Source organism: Balaenoptera physalus (genome assembly GCF_965194825.1).
Source record: "Balaenoptera physalus genome assembly, chromosome: 3".
Classification (NCBI taxonomy): domain Eukaryota; kingdom Metazoa; phylum Chordata; class Mammalia; order Artiodactyla; family Balaenopteridae; genus Balaenoptera; species Balaenoptera physalus.
The window spans coordinates 86,062,116-86,084,408 of NC_138890.1; the positions used below are offsets into that span (position 1 = coordinate 86,062,116).

Genomic DNA, 22,293 nt, shown 5'->3' on the forward strand with positions numbered 1-22,293 from the left:
CGGAGCATCTTATACGCTTTGTAGATTTATAGGTAGCATGACTCAAACTCTCTGTGCCTAGTTCCTTATCTTTAAAATGAAGGTAATACAGTACATGCTTCCTAAGGTTGTGGTGAGGATTAAATGAGGTAAAACGAAAGTGTTTGGAATAGTGCCCAGCACACGGTAAGCACTCAGTAAATATAGCCATCATTCATTCGTTCAAGAAATATTGGGGGGCTTCCCTGGTGGCGCAGTGGTTGAGAATCTGCCTGCTAATGCAGGGGACAAAGGTTCGAGCCCTGGTCTGGGAAGATCCCACATGCTGCGGAGCAACTGGGCCCGTGAGCCACAACTGCTGAGCCTGCGCGTCTGGAGCCTGTGCCCCGCAATGAGACGGGCCGCGATAGTGAGAGGCCCGCGCACCGCGATGAAGAGTGGTCCCTGCACCACGAAGAAGAGTGGCCCCCGCTTGCCGCAACTAGAGAAAGCCCTCGCACGAAACGAAGACCCAACACAGCTAAAAAAAAAAATAAATAAATAATGTAGCTATAAAAAAACAACTTTAAAAAAAAAAAAATATTGGGGTACTTACTGTGGGTTACTTTTCTAGGCCCTAGAAAAATCTCTGCCTTCATGGAACTTATATTCTAACAGGGGAGACAAACAAGTAAAACAGACAGCACATCAGACAGGGAGACGTACCAGGGAGAAAAATGACGCAGTTATGGGGATCACAAAGAGGGGATGGGGTGATTCTTCCAAATAGAGTCCGAGGAGTAGATGTGAAGAAGGTGAGAAAGGGAGCTATGTAGATATCTGGAGGAACAGGGAGCCAAGCAGAGGACACAGCAAATGCAAAGGCCCTGAGGCAGCAAGTCTGGCTGGCCAGCAAGAATAAAACTGTGGCTGAATGGGGGTCAGTCAGGGGAGAGGGAGGAGAGCTGGTCAGAGAGGAGGGTGTGTATGTGGGGGGCAGGGTGCCACATCACATAGGGTCTCATAAGGGCTGTGTCTTCTCTAGAATTAGACTCAGAAGCCACTGGAGGGTTTGTAATAGAGGAGTGACATGATCTGCCTTCCATTTTAACAGGCTCCCTCTGGCTGCTCTACTAGGAGAGATGCAGGGAGGCAAGGGCAGTGGCAGAGAGACCTTTTGGGGGCTACTGCAACAAGCTTGGGAGAGACAGTGGGAGCTGAGAAGGCAGGAAGGAGGTTAAAAATTACTCATCATCAATGTTATGTGTTCTCAAGCTGTATTTTAAAAAGGACGAGATGGGACAAGCAGCAATACCCTCCAGTTGGAACACTTCAGGTGCAATTGCATAAAGAAACAAAGCAGCCCAAGAGAAGCATGAAGGAGCAACCGGTACCGCCAGCAGAGGGCGCCGGGGAGCCAGCGGGGGCTTCTGAGGATGACAGCTACCCAACAAGAGGGATTCATCCTAGGGAGGAAACAGGGTCCCTCGCTCAGGATCTCAGCCTTCTTCGGTAAAGACCTGCTTTGCAAACAGCTCGGTGACAGGCATGCCTTACACAAAACCATTCAACAGGACTCGGAGCTTGCCTTCATGGATTGTCAACACAACGTGGAGGGACAGATGCCTAAGTTTCCACACACGAGCCACAAAATTAGAGCGAACTGAAGCGGTGGCCCTGTTCACGGAGCGTTGCACAGGGCTGAGTGTGGAGATGCGCTCCCAGGCATGACGTGTTTAGACAGCGCGGCGCTGGGAAATAGCAACACTGCTCTTCCAGTGAGTGGGGAGGAGGCTTCAGGCAGGAGATCCTTTCCCGTGAAGCTGGGACCCAGCACGAGAGGTTCACTTTACAACTGTAGTCCTTCTTTTCATTATAAGTCGCTTTGGAAAATTTTAAACATAGAGAAAACGCAGAGCTAAACCAATACCTGGGTGACCTTTTTGTCATATTTTCTTTGAAATGCTTTTTTAGAAATATAACGTACTTGAGCCACCCTTTGAGTCCTGTCACTTAAAAAAGAAATTTCATGCAAATCAAAACTACAGTGAGGTACCACCTCATGCCGGTCAGAATGGACACCATTAAAAAGTCTACAAATAACAAATGCTGGGGGAGAGGGGCAAGATGGCGGAAGAGTAAGACGCGGAGATCACCTTCCTTCCCACAGATACAGTAGAAATACATCTACACGTGGAACTGCTCCTACAGAACACCCACTGAACGCTGGCAGAAGACGTCAGACCTCCCAAAAGGCAAGAGACTCCCCACGTACTTGGGTAGGGCAAAAGAAAAAAGAAATAACAGAGACAAAAGAAGAGGGATGGGACCTGCACCAGTGGGAGGGAGCTGTGAAGGAGGAAAGGTTTCCACGCACTAGGAAGCCCCTTCGTGGGCAGAGACTGTGGGTGGCAGAGGGGGGAAGCTTCGGAGCCACGGAGGAGAGCACAGCCACAGGGGTGCGGAGGGCAAAGCGGAGAGATTCCCGCACGGAGGCTCGGCGCTGAGCAGCGCTCACCAGCCCGAGAGGCTTGTGTGCTCACCCTCCGGGGCGGGCGGGGGCTGGGAGCTGAGGCTCGGGCTTCGGTGCTAGCCGAGAGGGAGTCCGGGAAAAAGTCTGCAGCTGCCGAAGAGGCAAGAGACTTTTTCTTGCCTCTTTGTTTCGCGGCGCACAAGGAGAGGGGATTCAGAGCGCCGCCTAAATGAACTCCAGAGGCGGGCGCGAGCCGTGGCTATCAGCACAGATCCCACAGCAACAGGGGCGCAGAGGGAAAAACGGAGAGATTCCCGCACAGAGGCTCGGCGCCGAGCAGCGCTCACCAGCCCGAGAGGCTTGTCTGCTCACCCTCCGGGGCGGGCGGGGGCTGGGAGCTGAGGCTCGGGCTTCGGTGCTAGCCGAGAGGGAGTCCGGGAAAAAGTCTGCAGCTGCCGAAGAGGCAAGAGACTTTTTCTTGCCTCTTTGTTTCGCGGCGCGCAAGGAGAGGGGATTCAGAGCGCCGCCTAAACGAGCTCCAGAGACAGGTGCGAGCCGCGGCGATCAGCGCGGACCCCAGAGACGGGCGTGAGCCTCGGTTATCAGCGCGGACCCCAGAGACGGGCGGGAGACGCTAAGGCTGCTGCTGCCGCCACCAAGAAGCCTGTGTGCGAGCACAGGTCACTCTCCGCACCGCCCCTCCCGGGAGCCTGTGCAGCTCGCCACTGCCAGGGTCCTGTGATCCAGGGACAACTTCGCTGGGAGAACGCACAGCGCGCCTCAGGCTGCTGCAAAGTCACGCCGGCCTCTGCCGCTGCAGGCTTGCTCCGCCTCCTCTGTACCCCTCCCTCCCCGCGGCCTGGGTGAGCCAGAGCCCCCGAAGCAGCTGCTCCTTTAACCCTGTCCTGTCTGGGCGGGGAACAGACGCCCTCAGGTGACCTACACGCAGAGGCGGGTCCAAATCCAAAGCTGAACTCCGGAGCTGTAGGAACAAAGAAGAGAAAGGGAAGTCTCTCCCAGCAGCCTCAGAAGCAGCGGATTAAAGCTCCACAAACAACTTGATGTGCCTGCATCTGTTGAATACCTGAATAGACAACGAATCATCCCAAATTCAAGAGGTGGACTTTGGGAGCAGAATATATTAATTTTTCCCCTTTTCCTTTTTTTGTGAGTGTATATGTGTATGCTTCTGGGTGAGATTTTGTCTGTATAGCTTTGCTTTCACCATTAGTCCTAGGGTTAGGTACGTCCGTGTTTTTTTTTTGTTTTTTGGTTTTTTTTTACTCAAAAAAATTTTTTTTTCCTAATAAATGTTTTCTTAATAATTTTTTCCTTATTATCTATTTTTAGAAATTAAAAAAAATTTTAATAAGTTTTTTCATATTTTTTATTTTAAAAAATTAAACATTTTTTTCTTAATAATTTTTTTCTTATTTTTTACTACAAAAAATTAACACATCTATTTTTAAAAATTAAAAAATATTTTTTTCTGAATACATTTATTCTTAATAATTTTTTTTCTTATTTTTTATTATAATAGCTTTATTTTATTTTATTTTATCCTCTTTCTTTCTTTCTATTTTTTTCTCCCTTTTATTCTGAGCCGTGTGGATGAAAGGCTCTTGGTGCTCCAGCCAGGCATCAGGGCTGTGCCTCTGAGGTGGGAGAGCCAACTTCAGGACACTGGTCCACAAGAGACCTCCCAGCTCCACGTAACACCAAACGGCGAAAATCTCTCAGAGATCTCCATCTCAACATCAAGACCCAGCTTCACTCAATGACCAGCAAGCTACAGTGCTGGACACCCTATGCCAAACAACTAGCAAGACAGGAACACAGCCCCATCCATTACCAGAGAGGCTGCCTAAAATCATAATAAGGCCACAGACACCCCAAAACACACCACCAGACGTGGACGTGCCCACCAGAAAGACAAGATCCAGCCTCATCCACCAGAACACAGGCACTAGTCCCCTCCACCAGGAAGCCTACACAACCCACTGAACCAACCTTAGCCACTGGGGACAGATACCAAAAACAACGGGAACTACGAACCTGCAGCCTGTGAAAAGGAGACCCCAAACACAGTAAGATAAGCAAAATGAGAAGACAAAAAACCACACAGCAGGTGAAGGAGCAGGGTCAAAACACACCAGACCTAACAAATGAAGAGGAAATAGGCAGTCTACCTGAAAAAGAATTCAGAATAATGATAGTAAAGATAATCCAAAATCTTGCAAATAGAATAGACAAAATGCAAGAAACATTTAACAAGTATGTAGAAGAACTAAAGAGGAACCAAGCAACGATGAAAAACACAATAAATGAAATTAAAAATACTCTAGACGGGATCAATAGCAGAATAACTGAGGCAGAAGAACGGATAAGTGACCTGGAAGATAAAATAGTGGAAATAACTACTGCAGAGCAGAATAAAGAAAAAAGAATGAAAAGAACTGAGGACAGTCTCAGAGACCTCTGGGACAACATTAAATGCACCAACATTCGAATTATAGGGGTCCCAGAAGAAGAAGAGAAAAAGAAAGGGACTGAGAAAATATTTGAAGAGATTATAGTTGAAAACTTCCCTAATATGGGAAAGGAAATAGTTAATCAAGTCCTGGAAGCACAGAGAGTCCATACAGGATAAATCCAAGGAGAAACACGCCAAGACACATATTAATCAAACTATCAAAAATTAAATATAAAGAAAACATATTAAAAGCAGCAAGGGAAAAACAACAAATAACACACAAGGGAATCCCCATAAGGTTAACATCTGATCTTTCAGCAGAAACTCTGCAAGCCAGAAGGGAGTGGCAGGATATACTTAAAGTCACGAAGGAGAAAAACCTACAACCAAAGTTACTCTACCCAGCAAGGATCTCATTCAGATTTGACGGAGAAATTAAAACCTTTACAGACAAGCAAAAGCTGAGAGAGTTCAGCACCACCAAACCAGCTTTACAACAAATGCTAAAGGAACTTCTCTAGGCAAGAAACACAAGAGAAGGAAAACACCTACAATAACAAACATAAACTATTTAAGAAAATGGGAATAGGAACATACATATCGATAATTACCTTAAATGTAAATGGATTAAATGCTCCCACCAAAAGACACAGACTGGCTGAATGGATACAAAAGCAAGACCCATATATATGCTGTCTACAAGAGACCCATTTCAGACCTAGAGACACATACAGACTGAAAGTGAGGGGATGGAAAAAGATATTCCATGCAAATGGAAATCAAAAGAAAGCTGGAATAGCAATTCTCATATCAGACAAAATAGACTTTAAAATAAAGACTATTACAAGAGACAAAGAAGGACACTATATAATGATCAAGGGATCGATCCAAGAAGAAGATATAACAATTGTAAATATTTATGCACCCAACATAGGAGCACCTCAGTACATAAGGCAAATACTAACAGCCATAAAAGGGGAAATCGACACTAACACAATCATAGTAGGGGACTTTAACACCCCACTTTCACCAATGGACAGATCATCCAAAATGAAAATAAATAAGGAAACACAAGCTTTAAATGATACAGTAAACAAGATGGACTTAATTGATATTTATAGGACATTCCACCCAAAAACAACAGAATACACATTTTTCTCAAGTGCTCATGGAACATTCTCCAGGATAGATCATATCTTGGGTCACAAATCAAGCCTTGGTAAATTTAAGAAAATTGAAATCGTATCAAGTATCTTTTCTGACCACAATGCTATGAGACTAGATATCAATTACAGGAAAAGGTCTGTAAAAAATACAAACACATGGAGGCTACACAATACACTACTTAATAACGAAGTGATCACTGAAGAAATCAAAAAGGAAATCAAAAAATACCTAGAAACAAATGACAATGGAGACACGACGACCCAAAACCTATGGGATGCAGCAAAATCAGTGCTAAGAGGGAAGTTTATAGCAATACAAGCCTACCTCAAGAAACAGGAAACATCTCGAATAAACAACCTAACCTTGCACCTAAAGCAATTAGAGAAAGAAGAGCAAAAAACCCCCAAAGCTAGCAGAAGGAAAGAAATCATAAAGATCAGATCAGAAATAAATGAAAAAGAAATGAAGGAAACAATAGCAAAAATCAATGAAACTAAAAGCTGGTTCTTTGAGAAGATAAACAAAATTGATAAACCATTAGCCAGACTCATCAAGAGAAAAAGGGAGAAGACTCAAATCAATAGAATTAGAAATGAAAAAGGAGAAGTAACCACTGACACTGCAGAAATACAAACGATCATGAGAGATTACTACAAGCAACTCTATGCCAATAAAATGGACAACCTGGAAGAAATGGACAGATTCTCAGAAATGCACAACGTACCGAGACTGAACCAGGAAGAAATAGAAAATATGAACAGACCAATCACAAGCACTGAAATTGAAACTGTGATTAAAAATCTTCCAACAAACAAAAGCCCAGGACCAGATGGCTTCACAGGCGAATTCTATCAAACATTTAGAGAAGAGCTAACACCTATCCTTCTCAAACTCTTCCAAAATATTGCAGAGGGAGGAACACTCCCAAACTCATTCTATGAGGTCACCATCACCCTGATACCAAAACCAGACAAAAATGTCACAAAGAAAGAAAACTACAGGCCAATATCACTGATGAACATAGATGCAAAAATCCTCAACAAAATACTAGCAAACAGAATCCAACAGCACATTAAAAGGATCATACACCATGATCAAGTGGGGTTTATCCCAGGAATGCAAGGATTCTTCAATATATGCAAATCAATCAACGTGATACACCATATTAACAAACTGAAGGAGAAAAACCATATGATCATCTCAATAGATGCAGAGAAAGCTTTCGACAAAATTCAACACCCATTTATGATAAAAGCCCTACAGAAAGTAGGCATAGAGGGAACTTTCCTCAACATAATAAAGGCCATATATGACAAACCCACAGCCAACATTGTCCTCAATGGTGAAAAACTGAAACCATTTCCACTAAGATCAGGAACAAGACAAGGTTGCCCACTCTCACCACTATTATTCAACATAGTTTTGGAAGTGTTAGCCACAGCAATCAGAGAAGAAAAAGAAATAAAAGGAATCCAAATCGGAAAAGAAGAAGTAAAGCTGTCACTGTTTGCAGATGACATGATACTATACATAGAGAATCCTAAAACTGCCACCAGAAAACTACTAGAGCTAATCAATGAATTTGGTAAAGTAGCAGGATACAAAATTAATGCACAGAAATCTCTTGCATTCCTATATACTAATGATGAAAAATCTGAAAGTGAAATTAAGAGAACACTCCCGTTTACCATTGCAACAAAAAGAATAAAATATCTAGGAATAAACCTACCTAAGGAGACAAAAGACCTGTATGCAGAAAATTATAGGACACTGATGAAAGAAATTAAAGAAGATACAAATAGATGGAGAGATATACCATGTTCTTGGATTGGAAGAATCAACATTGTGAAAATGACTCTACTACCCAAAGCAGTCTACAGATTCAATGCAATCCCTATCAAACTACCACTGGCATTTTTCACAGAACTAGAACAAAAAATTTCACAATTTGTATGGAGACACAAAAGACCTCGAATAGCCAAAGCAATCTTGAGAACGAAAAATGGAGCTGGAGGAATCAGGCTCCCTGACTTCAGACTATATTACAAAGCTACAGTAATCAAGACAGTTTGGTACTGGCACAAAAACAGAAATATAGATCAATGGAACAGGATAGAAAGCCCAGAGATAAACCCATGCACATATGGTCACCTTATCTTTGATAAAGGAGGCAAGCATATACAGTGGAGAAAAGACAGCCTCTTTAATAAATGGTGCTGGGAAAATTGGACAGGTACGTGTAAAAGTATGGAATTAGAACACTCCCTGACACCATACACAAAAATAAACTCAAAATGGATTAAAGACCTAAATGTAAGGCCAGACACTATCAATCTCTTAGAGGAAAACATAGGCAGAACACTCTATGACATAAATCACAGCAAGATCCTTTTTGACCCAGCTCCTAGAGAAATGGAAATAAGAACAGAAATAAACAAATGGGACCTAATGAAACTTAAAAGCTTTTGCACAGCAAAGGAAACCATAAACAAGACCAAAAGACAACCCTCAGAATGGGAGAAAATATTTGCAAATGAAGCAACTGACAAAGGATTAATCTCCAAGATTTACAAGCAGCTCATGCAGCTCAATAACAAAAAAACAAACAACCCAATCCAAAAATGGGCAGAAGACCTAAATAGACATTTCTCCAAAGAAGATATACAGATGGCCAACAGACACATGAAAGAATGCTCAACATCATTCATCATTAGAGAAATGCAAATCAAAACTACAATGAGGTATCATCTCACACCGGTCAGAATGGCCATCATCAAAAAATCTAGAAACAATAAATGCTGGAGAGGGTGTGGAGAAAAGGGAACCCTCTTGCACTGTTGGTGGGAATGTAAATTGATACAGCCACTATGGAGAATAGTATGGAGGTTCCTTAAAAAACTAAAAATAGAACTACCATACGACCCAGCAATCCCATTACTGGGCATATACCCTGAGAAAACCATAATTCAAAAAGAGTCATGTACCAAAATGTTCATTGTAGCTCTATTTACAATAGCCAGGACATGGAAGCAACCTAAGTGTCCATCATCGGATGAATGGATAAAGAAGATGTGGCACATATATACAATGGAATATTACTCAGCCATAAAAAGAAATGAAATGGAGGTATTTGTAATGAGGTGGATGGAGTTAGAGTCTGTCATACAGAGTGAAGTAAGTCAGAAAGAGAAAAACAAATACCGTATGCTAACACATATATATGGAATCTAAGGAAAAAAAAAAAAAAGGCCATGAAGAACCTAGTGGCAAGATGGGAATAAAGACACAGACCTACTAAAGAATGGACTTGAGGATATGGGGAGGGGGAGGGGTGAGATGTGACAGGATGAGAGAGTGTCATGGACATATATACACTACCAAATGTAAAATAGATAGCTAGTGGGAAGCAGCCGCATAGCACAGGGAGATCAGCACGGTGCTTTGTGACCACCTGGGGGGGTGGGATGGGGAGGGTGGGAGGGAGGGAGATGCGGGAGGGAGGAGATATGGGAACGTGTGTATATCTGTAGCTGATTCACTTTGTTATAAAGCAGAAACTAACACACCATTGGGAAGCAATTATACTTTTAAAGAAACTAACACACCATTGGGAAGCAATTATACTTTTAAAGATGTTTAAAAAAAAAAAAAAAAAGGACAGAGGAAGAAACAAACTATTGTATAGGAGGAACTATGTATGTATTTAGATGTAACTCAAAAAATAAACTATGTATTTAGATGTAACTCAAAAAATGATGACCTGTTACCTCAACTGGGGACAATGTTATGTGAACCAGAGTTGTAAAGGGTTGACATAATGTGGGATAATAAGATAATGTTCTTAAAAAAAAAAACAACAAAAAAAACAAATGCTGGAGAGGATGTGGAGAAAAGGGAACCCTCCTATGCTGTTGGTGGGAATCTAAGTTGGTATAGCCGCTATGGAAAACAGTATGGAGGTTTCTCAGAAAACCAAAAATAGAATTACCATATGATCCAGCAGTCCCACTCCTGGGTATATATCCAGACAAAACTGTAATTCAAAAAGACACATGCACCCCTATGTTCACAGCAGCACTGTTTACAATAGCCAAGACATGGAAACAACCTAAATGTCCATCAACAGATGAATGGATAAAGATATGGTATCTATATACAATGGAATATTACTCAGCCATAAAAAAGAACGAAATAATGCCAGTTGCAGCAACATGGATGCAACTAGAGATTATCATACTAAGTGAAGGAAGCCAGAAAGAGAAAGACAAATACCATATGATATCACTTGTATGTGGAATCTAAATTATGGCACGAATGAACCTATCTATGAAACAGAACCAGGGACATGGAGAACAGACTGGTGATTGCCAAGGGGGAGGAGATTGGGAGAGAGATGGAGTGGGAGTTTGGGGTTAGCAGATGCAAACTGGTATATACAGAATGGATAAACAACAAGGTGCTACTATATAGCACAGTAAACCATATTCAATACCCTGTGATAAACCATAATGGAAAAGAATATGAAAAAGAATGTATCCATATGTATAACTGAGTCACTCTGCTGTAGAGCGGTAATTAACACAACACTGTAAATCAATTATACGTCAATAAAAAATTTAACAAAAATTTCAAAACTCAAAGGACAGTAGAAGCTAGAGTTCTTTAATTATTCTGCAGGCCCTGAAAGGATAATAGGTTGGCATATCTTCCATTTAGCGGGACTGGTGTTCCCCAGTGGTTGTCAAAGAGCAGTCGTGGGGCTGGCCACGGCAGCATCCCCTGGGAACTTGTTAGGAATGCATGTCCCCAGGCCCCACTACCCAGACTCACAGAGTCGGGAACTCGGGGCTGGGGGAGTGACCAGCCATCTGTTTTAACACACTCTCCCGCTGATTCTGAGGCACAGCCTGGTTTGAGAACAACTGGTCCACCCCACAGGATAACTGGGCATTTGCAAAGTAGCCTGTAAAGTAATGGCACCCCATCACAAATTCTCTAGGGACAGCCACCGTGCTCTTGGGCTGACCTGGTGGGTACCAGTGATTCTGAGCAGGTCTCTGACATCAGGCAGACCTGAGTAAACATCCTTTCTCTGCCAATGCCTAGGGTTATGGCCCAGAGCAAATCACCGACCCTTTCTGGGCTGTGACAAAGTGGGGATACTAACAGTTCCCATGTCACCAGGCTATGGAAATGAGACAATGGGTCCTAAAGCCGGCAGCCCACCCACAGCACTTGTTCTGGGCGGGGAGGAAGCACAGCTGTGCCAGTGGCCCCGAGACACCCAACACCAGGCTCACGGCCTCCCTCCAGGGATGTCAGCCACCTAGCAGGTCCTGCAGAAAACCACCCGTCTGCAGGGGAAGCAGAGCAGCAAGCGTTGTCTGGACTTGCAAACACCCAGAACTGCCTGGGAGACACCAACGTGGGGGGGTAGACGCTGCCAGGCTTTGGGGGGTCCTGGAACCCTCTAGGGCCTGGGGCCCGATCCCAGGCCAGGTGGGGAAGGCTTTTGTTTCACCATCTCTGCTGTGGGTATAGTTTTTTTTTTTTTTTTTTCCTTCCTTCCTTCCTTCCTTATTTATTTATTTATTTATTTATTTACTCATTCATTCATTCATTCATTCATGGCTGTGTTGGGTCTTCGTTTCTGTGCGAGGGCTTTCTCTAGTTGCGGCAAGCGGGGGCCGCTCTTCATCGCGGTGCGCGGGCCTCTCACTATCGCGGCCTCTCTTGTTGCGGAGCACAGGCTCCAGACGCGCAGGCTCAGTAGTTGTGGCTCACGGGCCCAGTTGCTCCGCGGCATGTGGGATCCTCCCAGACCAGGGCTCGAACCCGTGTCCCCTGCATTGGCAGGCAGGCTCTCAACCACTGCGCCGCCAGGGAAGCCCTGTGGGTATAGTTTTAAGAAAGGAAGGAAAAGAAAAAAGGACAAAAGATCTCCCTCCACTGATTTTACCCCTGCGGGAAGCTCAGAGCTGTAAAGTGCTTTTCCAGGGGAAAGTTTAATTTCAAGGTAAGCACCTAGCCCCACTGCCCCTCTCCAGCTTCCCTCTCTCCCTTCCAGGACACCACCGGGGAACAGATCAGGCGAGGTTAATTACAATTCTGCTTTGTGCTCTTAATGGCCCACCGCGGAATATGATTATGACAATGGTAAGAGCAGGGGAAGCCGCGGCCTTTTCTCCGGCCTCCTGCAGACAAAGGCACTGTCGGTCTCCCGAGGGCCTGCCGCCGGCTGCCAGCTGCCGGGCTGGGGTTAAGTCATCCATTAACTCTCCCAGCTCGGAATGCCGGGTGAGCTCAGTTGTCAAGGGGGAATAAATCACTTTCCCAGTGGGCCGAGTGCCTCCTCCTCTCCAGGGTGAGAGGGATTGCGGGGAGGGCTGCAGAGGAAGCAAACCCCAGCTGGTCCCAGCATTCTGGGGCTGCACATTTTTGTCTCCTCCCCTGGTTTTTCGAGGAGCTGGGCCAGGTTGCGTGGATTTCTCCTCGCCATGATGGTCTCTGCTTGCGCTCCCCTCGGCTGGCTCTGCTCTGCGCCCGTTAGTTGCCAGCTGACCTGTCTGCTCACCGCACACGAGTGCACACTGGCCAGCCTGGGGCAGCCCACCCTCCTGCCTGCCCTGTTCACAGTGGGACGTGGACACAGCAGTTTATTTAAGCAGCCGTCCATTTCAAATGTCCTCTCTTCTGCCCCTCTCCACCATGTCCCATCCCTGTTCTCAAGACAACTCCCCATCCTGCTTTTAGAAGAAAAATCCTTTTTTTTTTTTTCAGCTTCCTCATCTTGTCTCGGCAGAAAGAGAAAAGAACAGATCGTTTCTTTTGCCTTGAAAACCAGATTTTTCCTGAAGTTTTTATCAATGTCTTTTACCTGGCCCCAGTTAGGATCTCATTTATACCAAGGAGGAGCTCATTTTCAGAAGGAAAGTGCCACCAGGGGGCCTTCTGTTGGCTGAGCATTTTAAATTTATTTGAAGGAGGGGGTCAGGCCAGTGACACTCAACCCCACTCCTCTAAGCAGAAGCTTGGGCCTTGTCAACTGCCTGAATTTTTCAGTGTTGCGCTGGGTATCCATCCCCTCATGGCCCCCTACCTTTTTTTTCCTGACAATTCTTTGTCACATAGGACTAAAAGTACTCAACACAATCCAAACCTCTTAGGTCTGAATGCTCTCAAAGGATTATCAGAATTCTCAAGGAGAAGCGGTTTGGGGAGGAAAAATTATCTAAAAAAATACAGTTGACTCTTGAACATCATGAGCTTGAACTGTGCAGGTCACTTATACGTGGGTTTTTAAAAATAAATACAGTACTATGTTTACGAGGGGGGCCAGGGGAGTCCATGGTGGGTCCTGGAACGAATCCCCGGTGGATACCCAGGGGATGACTACATGGGTAGGGGAAGTCTTCTGCCAGATAACTGAAGTCCTCAAAAACTGCCTGGTTCCAGAAACTCAGCTGACAATGGAAGGCAAAATGAGAGACACATTTAGGAGACGGATTCTATTCCTGCTCGTCTTTATATGGTGCCGTTACGGCATCTCTAAAACAAATATTAAACTGCTCCTGATTTGGTTGCTGATAACACACCAAGAAAGACACCATCTAGACCTGACACCTATACTGCTGCTAACAATTTCTCTGACATTAAAAACATTAAACATTTTACAGTCGGCACTCCCCATCTAAGAATTCTGCATCTGCAGATTCAACCAACCGCGGGTGGAAAATTTTTGGAAAAAAAAAAAAAAAAAAAAGTCCAGAAAGTTCCAAAGAGCAAAACTTGAATTTGCTATGTGCTGGCAACTATTTACATAGCATTTACATTTTATTTAGAACTATTTACATAGCATTTACATTACATTAGGTATTTTAAGTAACCTACAGATGATTTAAAATATATGAGAGGATGTCTGTAGGTTCTAATGCAAATATTACAATGTTTTATATAAGGGACTTGAGCATCCTCAGATTTTGGTATCCACAGGAGTCCTAGAACCAATCCCCCAAGGATACTGAGGAGTGACTGTAAATGATTTTCAACATCACTAATAATTAAGAGGTACAGAGTAAAATATTAAGGGTATTTTTTTGCCTACAGATTGGCCAAATTAAAAAAATGTATGCTACCCACTTTCAGCAAGGGTGTGGAGGAAGAGGCCCTCACACACTGGCTTGATCATGTATGGAGGGCTATTTGACATTTGAAACAATAGTCATTTTTGAGTCAGCACACTCTGCTTCTCAGAATTGGTCCCACAGAAACTGCACAAGGGGGGCACGTATAAGGACAAGGATGGTGACTGCAGCAGTGTTTTAATAGTAAAAAACTGGATACAAACATCCAAACAAGAGGAAGCTGTCTAAATACATGACGAACTGCCATCCAATGGAAGACTGGGCACTACTGAAAAGAATGACACACATGGAAAGATGCCTAAAAATATAATAGTAGTAAGGGGAAAAAGCAAGTTTCGAGAGAGTCCACCTAAATAGGATCCTTATTGGGTTAAAATGAGATGGAGTCACATTTTTAAAGATGCCATGTGTTGGTCTGCTGACAACACACCCTCCGCCTTCTTCTGGGACCTACCTCTTCTCTCTGCCCACGTGGCTCCTGCAAGAACTGTCCTGGCCACGGATGACTGGGTAGGCACTTGAGCCCAGCTGGGCGAGATGTTCCTTCCCAGGATTTTATTACTTGACACCAGAGAAACCAGTCAGCCTGGTATACTAAAGCAGGTGGTGTGCTGGTTTTCTGTCATCTGGGGAGCAGCCTGCAGCAGGGAAGAGGTGAAAGCCGTGCGTGGGGGCTGGACTGGCCGGGTGTGGTCTGGCCCGTGGTTCTCCTCTGCCCGGGCTCACTGTAGCCCTCTGACCAGGTACGCGGCTCCTCTGTGGGAGACCTGATATCCTTCCACCAAGACCCCCTTTTAAGCTATCTGAGTATGTTTCTGTCACTGGCAACCAAAGGTCTAGGTCATAAAAAATGGACAGTTAAATCTGTGAAGATAACGCTCCAAACTGTGTGCAGTGTACTTTCCAGGGAGGGTCCTAGCATGAAGAATTTTATGTAATGCTTGGATTTTAATTGTTTAGTTTATTTTTACAATGAGCATATAATTTTTTTGAAATCAGTAAGTTAGGTCTTGAGAAAAGCTAAAGCATTTCAGGTCTCCATCTAGTTCCCACAGAACCTAAATGATAAGTGACAAGGACATTTTTGCAGGAGGCCTGAGCACCATGCTGTCATGTGGAGGACTGTGTCTGAGCTGGACTTCAGAATTTACCAGCACTTCTAGGCATTAATCCCAAGGACTTTGGATGGACTCTCCTGGTACTTGGATGGGGAAAGCACCTCTGTTTTTCACAGGGAAGTAAAGACGCCTATTACGACAGGCAGACCTAGTCTGACTCTCATGCCCGGAAGCTTGCTGGTGGTGGGGCACAGGCCTGTCCTAACTGGATGGCTGTTTCAATCCCATTTACCCTTTCAATGGACGTGATTCCACTGTCCTCAGCCTTTCCTTCCGTCCCAGTGAAACTTCATCTTAATCAAGACTGACTTAGAGGGTGAGGGCTGGGAGCTCCACCACTCTCCATTCCAATCTGGGGGTTACGCCCCAGCGTGAGTGGTCAGCCAGGTGGGACCCTGGCTCCCTGGATGTTCCCAGAGCTCACGGCAAGGCTGCCATCACCAGCCTCACAAGCCTCACCCTGATCCACACCTGATGGCAGGACAAAAGGGACTCCAGCCTCCATGAGGACAGACTTGCTGTGGCTTATTCTGTCTTGGCCCCTTGTCCTTTTGCAGATTTAGATCGATGATTGTGCTTCTGCCCAGTGAGCTGAAATTGTGATGCTTGACCAAAAGGGTGGGCTTGATTAAGAATTCCTATTCCCACTTCTCATCAGTTTAGCCCATTTGCCTCTCTGCTGCGATACACTGATAAAGCTATCCAGGCAACCCACATTACCTGGTTACTCTGTCCATTAAGACAATTACACTTGCTGATGCGGCCATGGCTGTATTTTTGCAAAAAATGAAATGTTTCAAAACTGAAACGGCAGCATCCCTGGGCTCCTGACTACAGAGTCAACTGATGTGCTGGCTACCATTTTTACTCTCCTTGCTGGTAACTGCCCCTCAGCTGCTCCCTTCTGAAACCATGACCTTGCTGTTACTGGGGGCTGCCCTGTACTGCCAGAAAGGCGTCTGGAGGCCTGGTACTCAGCATTCCCTTCCTGAGACCTGGAGGAACAGCTGGCTGACTCTCTGATTAGAATTCTGCCAGCTGGCTACAGTGGGAGGGGAGGGGATTGATGGAACCACATAAAGCTCCAACTCGGAGAGCCTCTTGTCTTTCTTTCTTCCATAATCTTGACATGTGGGAATAGCTGAGTGGAATGGCAAGATTTACAAACAAAATTAATTATTATAATTATGAAAGCATCTGGTGGTCTGGGACTTTTTTTCTGAGCCACACTGAACATAAGCAGTCTGGCTGTATCAGGTCCCAAGAATGTGTGTTGCCACATGAATGCCTATAACCCCCTCTCCGAGCTGCTCTGATTTGGGTGGGAGTGTGAAAGGGAATTTTTAAGGAGAATTGAGTAAAATCTGAGCTAAAGGTCTCTGTACTTTGATGCAAAGATCCATTGAAGGGCTTCCCTGGTGGCGCGGTGGCTGAGAATCTGCCTGCCAATGCAGGGGACACGGGTTCGAGCCCTGGTCTGGGAAGATTCCACATGCCGCGGAGCAACTGGGCCCGTGAGCCACAACTACTGAGCCTGCGGTCCGCAACAAGAGAGGCCGCGACAGTGAGAGGCCTGCGCACCGCGATGAAGAGTGGCCCCTGCTTGCCACAACTAGAGAAAGCCCTCGCACAGAATCGAAGACCCAACACAGCCAAAAATTTAAAAAAAGGAAAAAAAAAAAAAGATCCATTGAAGACTGAATTTAGTTCAAGGGCCATTCTTCAGTGAGGTCATCCTTGCAAATTGCAACTATGTTCTGAGTTTATGTCAACCTACAGAAGGACATTACCTAAATTAAGCTTCTCTAAGAAGCCTGTCTCAAAAATCAAGGCTCATCTATACATTAAAATATTTCTAAGAAATATTCACAATCAGGGTCTCCACTGAATAGCTGGTGAGAAAACATTCCCACTCCTGACTGGCTCTAAATTTGTCTCTGATTTAGATTAAAACAAAATTATTTTGAAGGTGGGGAGGTATGAGCAAAAGATCTGTAACACACCCCTTATAAGCTACTGAAATGGTACACAATTCCTGTCAACCCAATTCTTGTGTTCACTAATGCAACAGAACAGTATCATTGACAACATGAGAACTACATTTTTATGCTAAATGAAGGTGGAAATTATAGATTATACACACTGGGAAAAGTCATTAAGAAGAGCATCTGCTTTCTGTGTTTAAACAGAAGAATCTGGTTTTAAGAAAAAAATAAATGATAATCTGTGCTTCCCTGAATAAGACAATTGTTGCTGCAGTCAAGAGGAAATAAGTCCCTTGTGTTTGTGGGCACCTGGCCAAGTACATTACTGGGAATGTCCCCTTTCCTGAGGCACCAGATCCAGGACAGTTAAATCTGCACTTAGGCAGATGGCTGGGTCTTACCAGTGGGAAAGACAGATGGGACCATTAAGTTTCTCTCAGGTACCGAAAAAAACATCAGCATTTCTCCTTTTGCTCTTAAGATTGAATCCACCCTTATGTGGCTTTGGTCACTTGACCTGCAAGCAGACACTGTTTTTTTTTTTTAATCATGAGATCCAACCTGGCCTAGTGAAAAGAATAATATGCTTGGTGTCAAAGTCCTGGGCTCGGGTTCTGATTTCCCTCTTATCTATCAGCCATGTGACCTTATTTAGGCAAGTCACTCTCTCACCTCTGAGCCAAGGTTTTCCCACCTGTACAAACGGGGTAAGTTACCCTTCCTGTCTTTTGTGATTTGGTTATCACATGACAATCTCTAACAAAGTACTTTCTAGACAGAACTGGGATATAAAGGGAAGGCATTCTATTTGCAGCAACAGGGATGGACCTAGAGATTATCACACTAGGTGAAGTCAGACAGAGAAAAACAAATATATGATATCACTAATATGTGGAATCTAAAATATGATACAAATGAATTTATTTATGAAACAGAAATAGACTCATAGACATAGAAAACAAACTTATGCTTATCAAAGGGGAAAGGGGGTGGGCTGGGATAAATTAGGAGTTTGGGATTAGCATATACAAACTACTATATATAAAATAGATAAATGACAAGATCCTACTGTATAGCACAGGGAACTATATTCAGTATCTTGTAATAAACCATAATGGAAAAGAATCTGAAAAAAATTCCATATATATATCCATATACATGTATCCATATATATCCATATATATCCATATATCTCTATATCTACATGAATCACTGTGCTGTACACCAGCAACTAACACAACATTGTAAATCAACTATAATTTTACAGAAAGAAAAAGGGAAGGCATTCATGTTTTTAGGAGTTTTGGTGGCAAGAAATGAGAAGGTCATTAGAAAAAGTTTCATTCTGACCCTCCACCCACATCCAATAGAATCCAATGGCTTCCGCAAATTATGCTTAGCAAGGTGTTCACTGCTTTCCTCCCCATCTTTTTTCAAGTACCCACTTCAGTTTTCTAGATCCACAGATACTGAACCTGAACCCAGGTTCATGACTAAGTGTCTGCTAAGCACACGTTATGATTATGCATCACTCTACAAGGCAAAGAGGTGAGAGAAGGGAAGTCTGTTGCCTGAGAGGGGCTTACAAAGGACAGAGGCACAAGAGGAAGAGAGAGAATGGAGCCTGGAAATAGGATGCGGTCTGGGTCTTGGGTGCTTAAGGACCATTTGCAGCACATGGGCTTTCTTCACTGCCCCAAATGCTTCTTGAAAATCAAGGACTATAACGAAATGGAGGGTAGAACCAAAAGGGGGAAGTGCACCGGACAGAAAGGTAGGTTTGGGTTCCACCTCCTTGCGCAAATGACCCCTTCTCTCTGGGCGGCAGTTCCCACACCGGTAAAGTGAGAAGGCGCTTTCCAGCTCTCCCATTCTGATTCCCTGACTCTGATTCCCGGGAGCAGGCTGCAAGCTGTGGGGGGAGAATTCTGTCCTCCCGCAAGCCTCACAGTCCTTAAGAGCCGGGTCACTGCACGCCAAGACTAGTGAGCGGACTACCCGTGGGCACGCATCCAGCTCGTGGCAGAAAGGCCGAGAATTACCTGGTGTGGCTGTTAGAAGACAGGCTCTCCCAAGGCTGCACACTGCAGCCAGCCACAGCAAAGGCTCCCCCGCAGCTGCCGTCCAGCTTCATGAGCAGGGCCTTGGCGGCGTTCTCGGCTGTCTTCCGGCAGTCGTGAGCTCGCTTGAGCATCTGAGTGATGTTTTCATCCCCTGACGGGTCTCCTGCATGGCAGAGAAGCCAATGGGTTAATCAGCGCTGGTCTAGATGAGTGAGTCTGGATAATCAGTAGCCAGTTACTCGGGGTGGAGGTGGCGCAGTAGAGAGGAGCCCAGCGGTGGATGCCAGTGAAGAGACGCGCGTCCTGGGCCTGGCTCTTCACCGAGAAACCGCACTGAGGAAGGCATCTTCTCTGCTCTGGCCTCCACGGTCCTCCCCGACAAATGAGGGGCTGGCCAGTAGGAGCTCTGAGGTCTGTTTCCAGCTCTAACCTATGATTTTCTAATTCCCCAGGCTCCTGGCTGCTCCCCGCGCTCAGCCCCAAGTCTCCTGTGTGGCCCTTCTCCCCTGCGCTGGTTGGTACTTCCCTGTGAACGAGGCTAGGGAGAAACTGAGGCCAAACCCTGCGATCTCTCCACGAGTCTGCAGCTTTGCTTAGAGCTTCGTGTAGGCACAAGACACAAAACTAATGGTTAAAACGAGACCTTGAGACTGGCTCTGACTGTCCTCTATGGACGCTATCCCTGACCTTTCTCTCTGAGCTGGGTCATGGCCAGGGGCGAGCTCCCCCGCCTCCAGAGGCCAGGAAACTGGGCTGGAGCAAGACGTCAGGGTCGTGGCCACCACCACAGAGCCAGACAGGGAATTCCCAGCCCAAGACAGTCACTTTCTTGTTGTGTTTTCAAAAACCATGCCGGCCAAATAAGTCATTGATTTGTTACCTCTGCGGCCCAGGCCCATGATCTTCCAAGTATGTATATATGAAATCTTATGGCAAAGCCGAAGATACAAAACTGGCAAATGTGGAACTGGTTGAAGTGGGCAGGGGTGGGGGGCATACACTCAGCTTCTCCACCCTCCACGTCCACCACTGAGGCCCAAAGAAACTCCTCCAGCTTCCCAGGCACAGTTTGAAAAGCACTGGTCTAAATCATTTAGAATGAATGCCTGTGCAGTCAACAAAGAAAAAACCCACAATAACTGACACTGTGGGTAAATGTTACTACTAGTACTTGCTTCTCTGTGCAACTACATGGCACGTTAGGGCAAGCTGACAGGTCAGCAGCCATTGTCAGCAGAATGGAAGAGTGAGATTTAATAGGGAGCTGCTAAAAAGTCAGTCAACGCTCTGCTTTGCAGAGGAGGGGGAGGAAACGTGGGTGTGCGTGTCCCGCAGGCTAAGATTCCCTGGACCTCCCTCTGGCCACTTCTCTGACAACTTTCATGCTTTTTCTCCTTCCCCAAATAAGATATTTTACATATGTCGCACCAACTGACTGCTCTCTGAATTCTGAAGAGGCGTATTACTGACAGCCCCATTTTATAAACAGACCCATGAGCTGCCCAGGATTATGTTAATACAAGGCATTTTATTATTGATTTTAAATATTTAAAATGCAGATTTATTTAAGTCCTTTCAGCTCCTACCAAGTAACTGTGCTGAGTAGGTACAAGCCTCGTAAAAGGTACCTTTCAAGGATGGAACAGTTTAAGACATTCCTCTGATACAAACTGGAAATAAGATGATTGATTTTTTCCTTTAATTGATCATTTTCCTTAATACTTACATTAAAAAAAAAAAACAAAACCTGACAGCAGGCCAAGATCATTTTAGAATCTGTTTAAGAGGAGGAATAAAGTTTTATGGTTTGGTTAAAAGACCCTGAAAAATGAGGTTCCTAATGGAAATGCTGGCAAGAGTTTCTACTTCTGGGCTGGGATGGTAATCCTATTAAAAAAAAAACAACAACCCAGAAATCCCAGAGAGGGAGGTGGAAGGATGGTCACCCCTGCAAATGGAGGCCTGCTTCCTCGCTGGGTGACTTGGATCTGAAGCAGGAAATTAATACCCAGGATACTTCATTCCCTTCAGGCTCGCTTCACATTCCTGTCCGTGTCAACACCGAAGGAGGAAAAATAGGTGAATGTTCAGTGCAAAAGCTAGAGCCCAGGCAGGGAGCCAGGAGCCGGCAAGGAGGACAGGGACGCATCCTGGAGGTACCCCGACGGCGACCTTCTCTGCAAGGCGTGTCCTGGAAGGACTAGCTCTAATGGGGGCTCACAGCCCGCGAGGAAAAGCCAGTCCACGACAGGTGGCCTGGTCTCCAGCATGCCCACACCGCCCACCTTTGACTCTGGAGTGGTCTGCTCAGTTTTCTGTTTCCCTGCCATGGCTTCTCTGGAGAAGCCGCGGTCATCAGGTGTAGGCTGAGGGAGTCTGCAGGCCTCAGCATCAGAGATGGCAACCTCTGTCCCTGGAGCTCTCTTTCCTCCCAAACACTATTTCCACTGCCACTGCCCTCATGTTATCTCAAGGCCCAGAGCCATAGTCACTGGTGAAGTTTTGGCAGACGATGGTAACTAGGATGCCACACTCGTATCTTTTTCAGTTCATAGCCCTTCTAGTTACTCAACGGGGAGGGTCAACAGTGGGAAGCGGTGTGGATCTGGAGGGAGGAATCACGCCAACAGGACGCGTGACCCCTGGGGTGAGGCAGGGCCAGGGCGGCGAGGTGGGCTGGCAACACCTCTGCTCCCCCGCAGGGCCAGGCCGGGGCTCCCGGGGCTCGCACTCGGTGAGGCTGACAAGAGCAAGATATGAAACGTTCCTCTGCATTCCCACGACACCTGGAGACCAGGCAGGGGGAACCCACGCTTCCAACCTACTCAAAGGAACAAACCTGGAGAAAAAGCACAGCCAACAAAAGCAGCCAGAAGAGGCAAAGGCCTTGTGGGCAGCAAAGGGACCCTCAA

At 45.4% G+C, this 22,293-nt stretch overlaps 1 protein-coding gene across 3 annotated transcripts in view; it reads right to left on the reverse strand.

Annotated features, from left to right (window-relative positions):
- Positions 1–22,293, reverse strand: part of MCC (MCC regulator of WNT signaling pathway) — a gene marked incomplete at its 5' end in the record, with an annotated part of 425,634 nt that overhangs the window by 29,661 nt on the left and 373,680 nt on the right. For all 3 annotated transcript variants that reach the window (XM_082455726.1, XM_082455728.1, XM_082455727.1), the window contains one exon: positions 19,361–19,544. In XM_082455726.1, the coding sequence (XP_082311852.1) occupies positions 19,361–19,544 (184 nt within the window). The remainder of the gene's footprint in view (positions 1–19,360; positions 19,545–22,293) is intronic.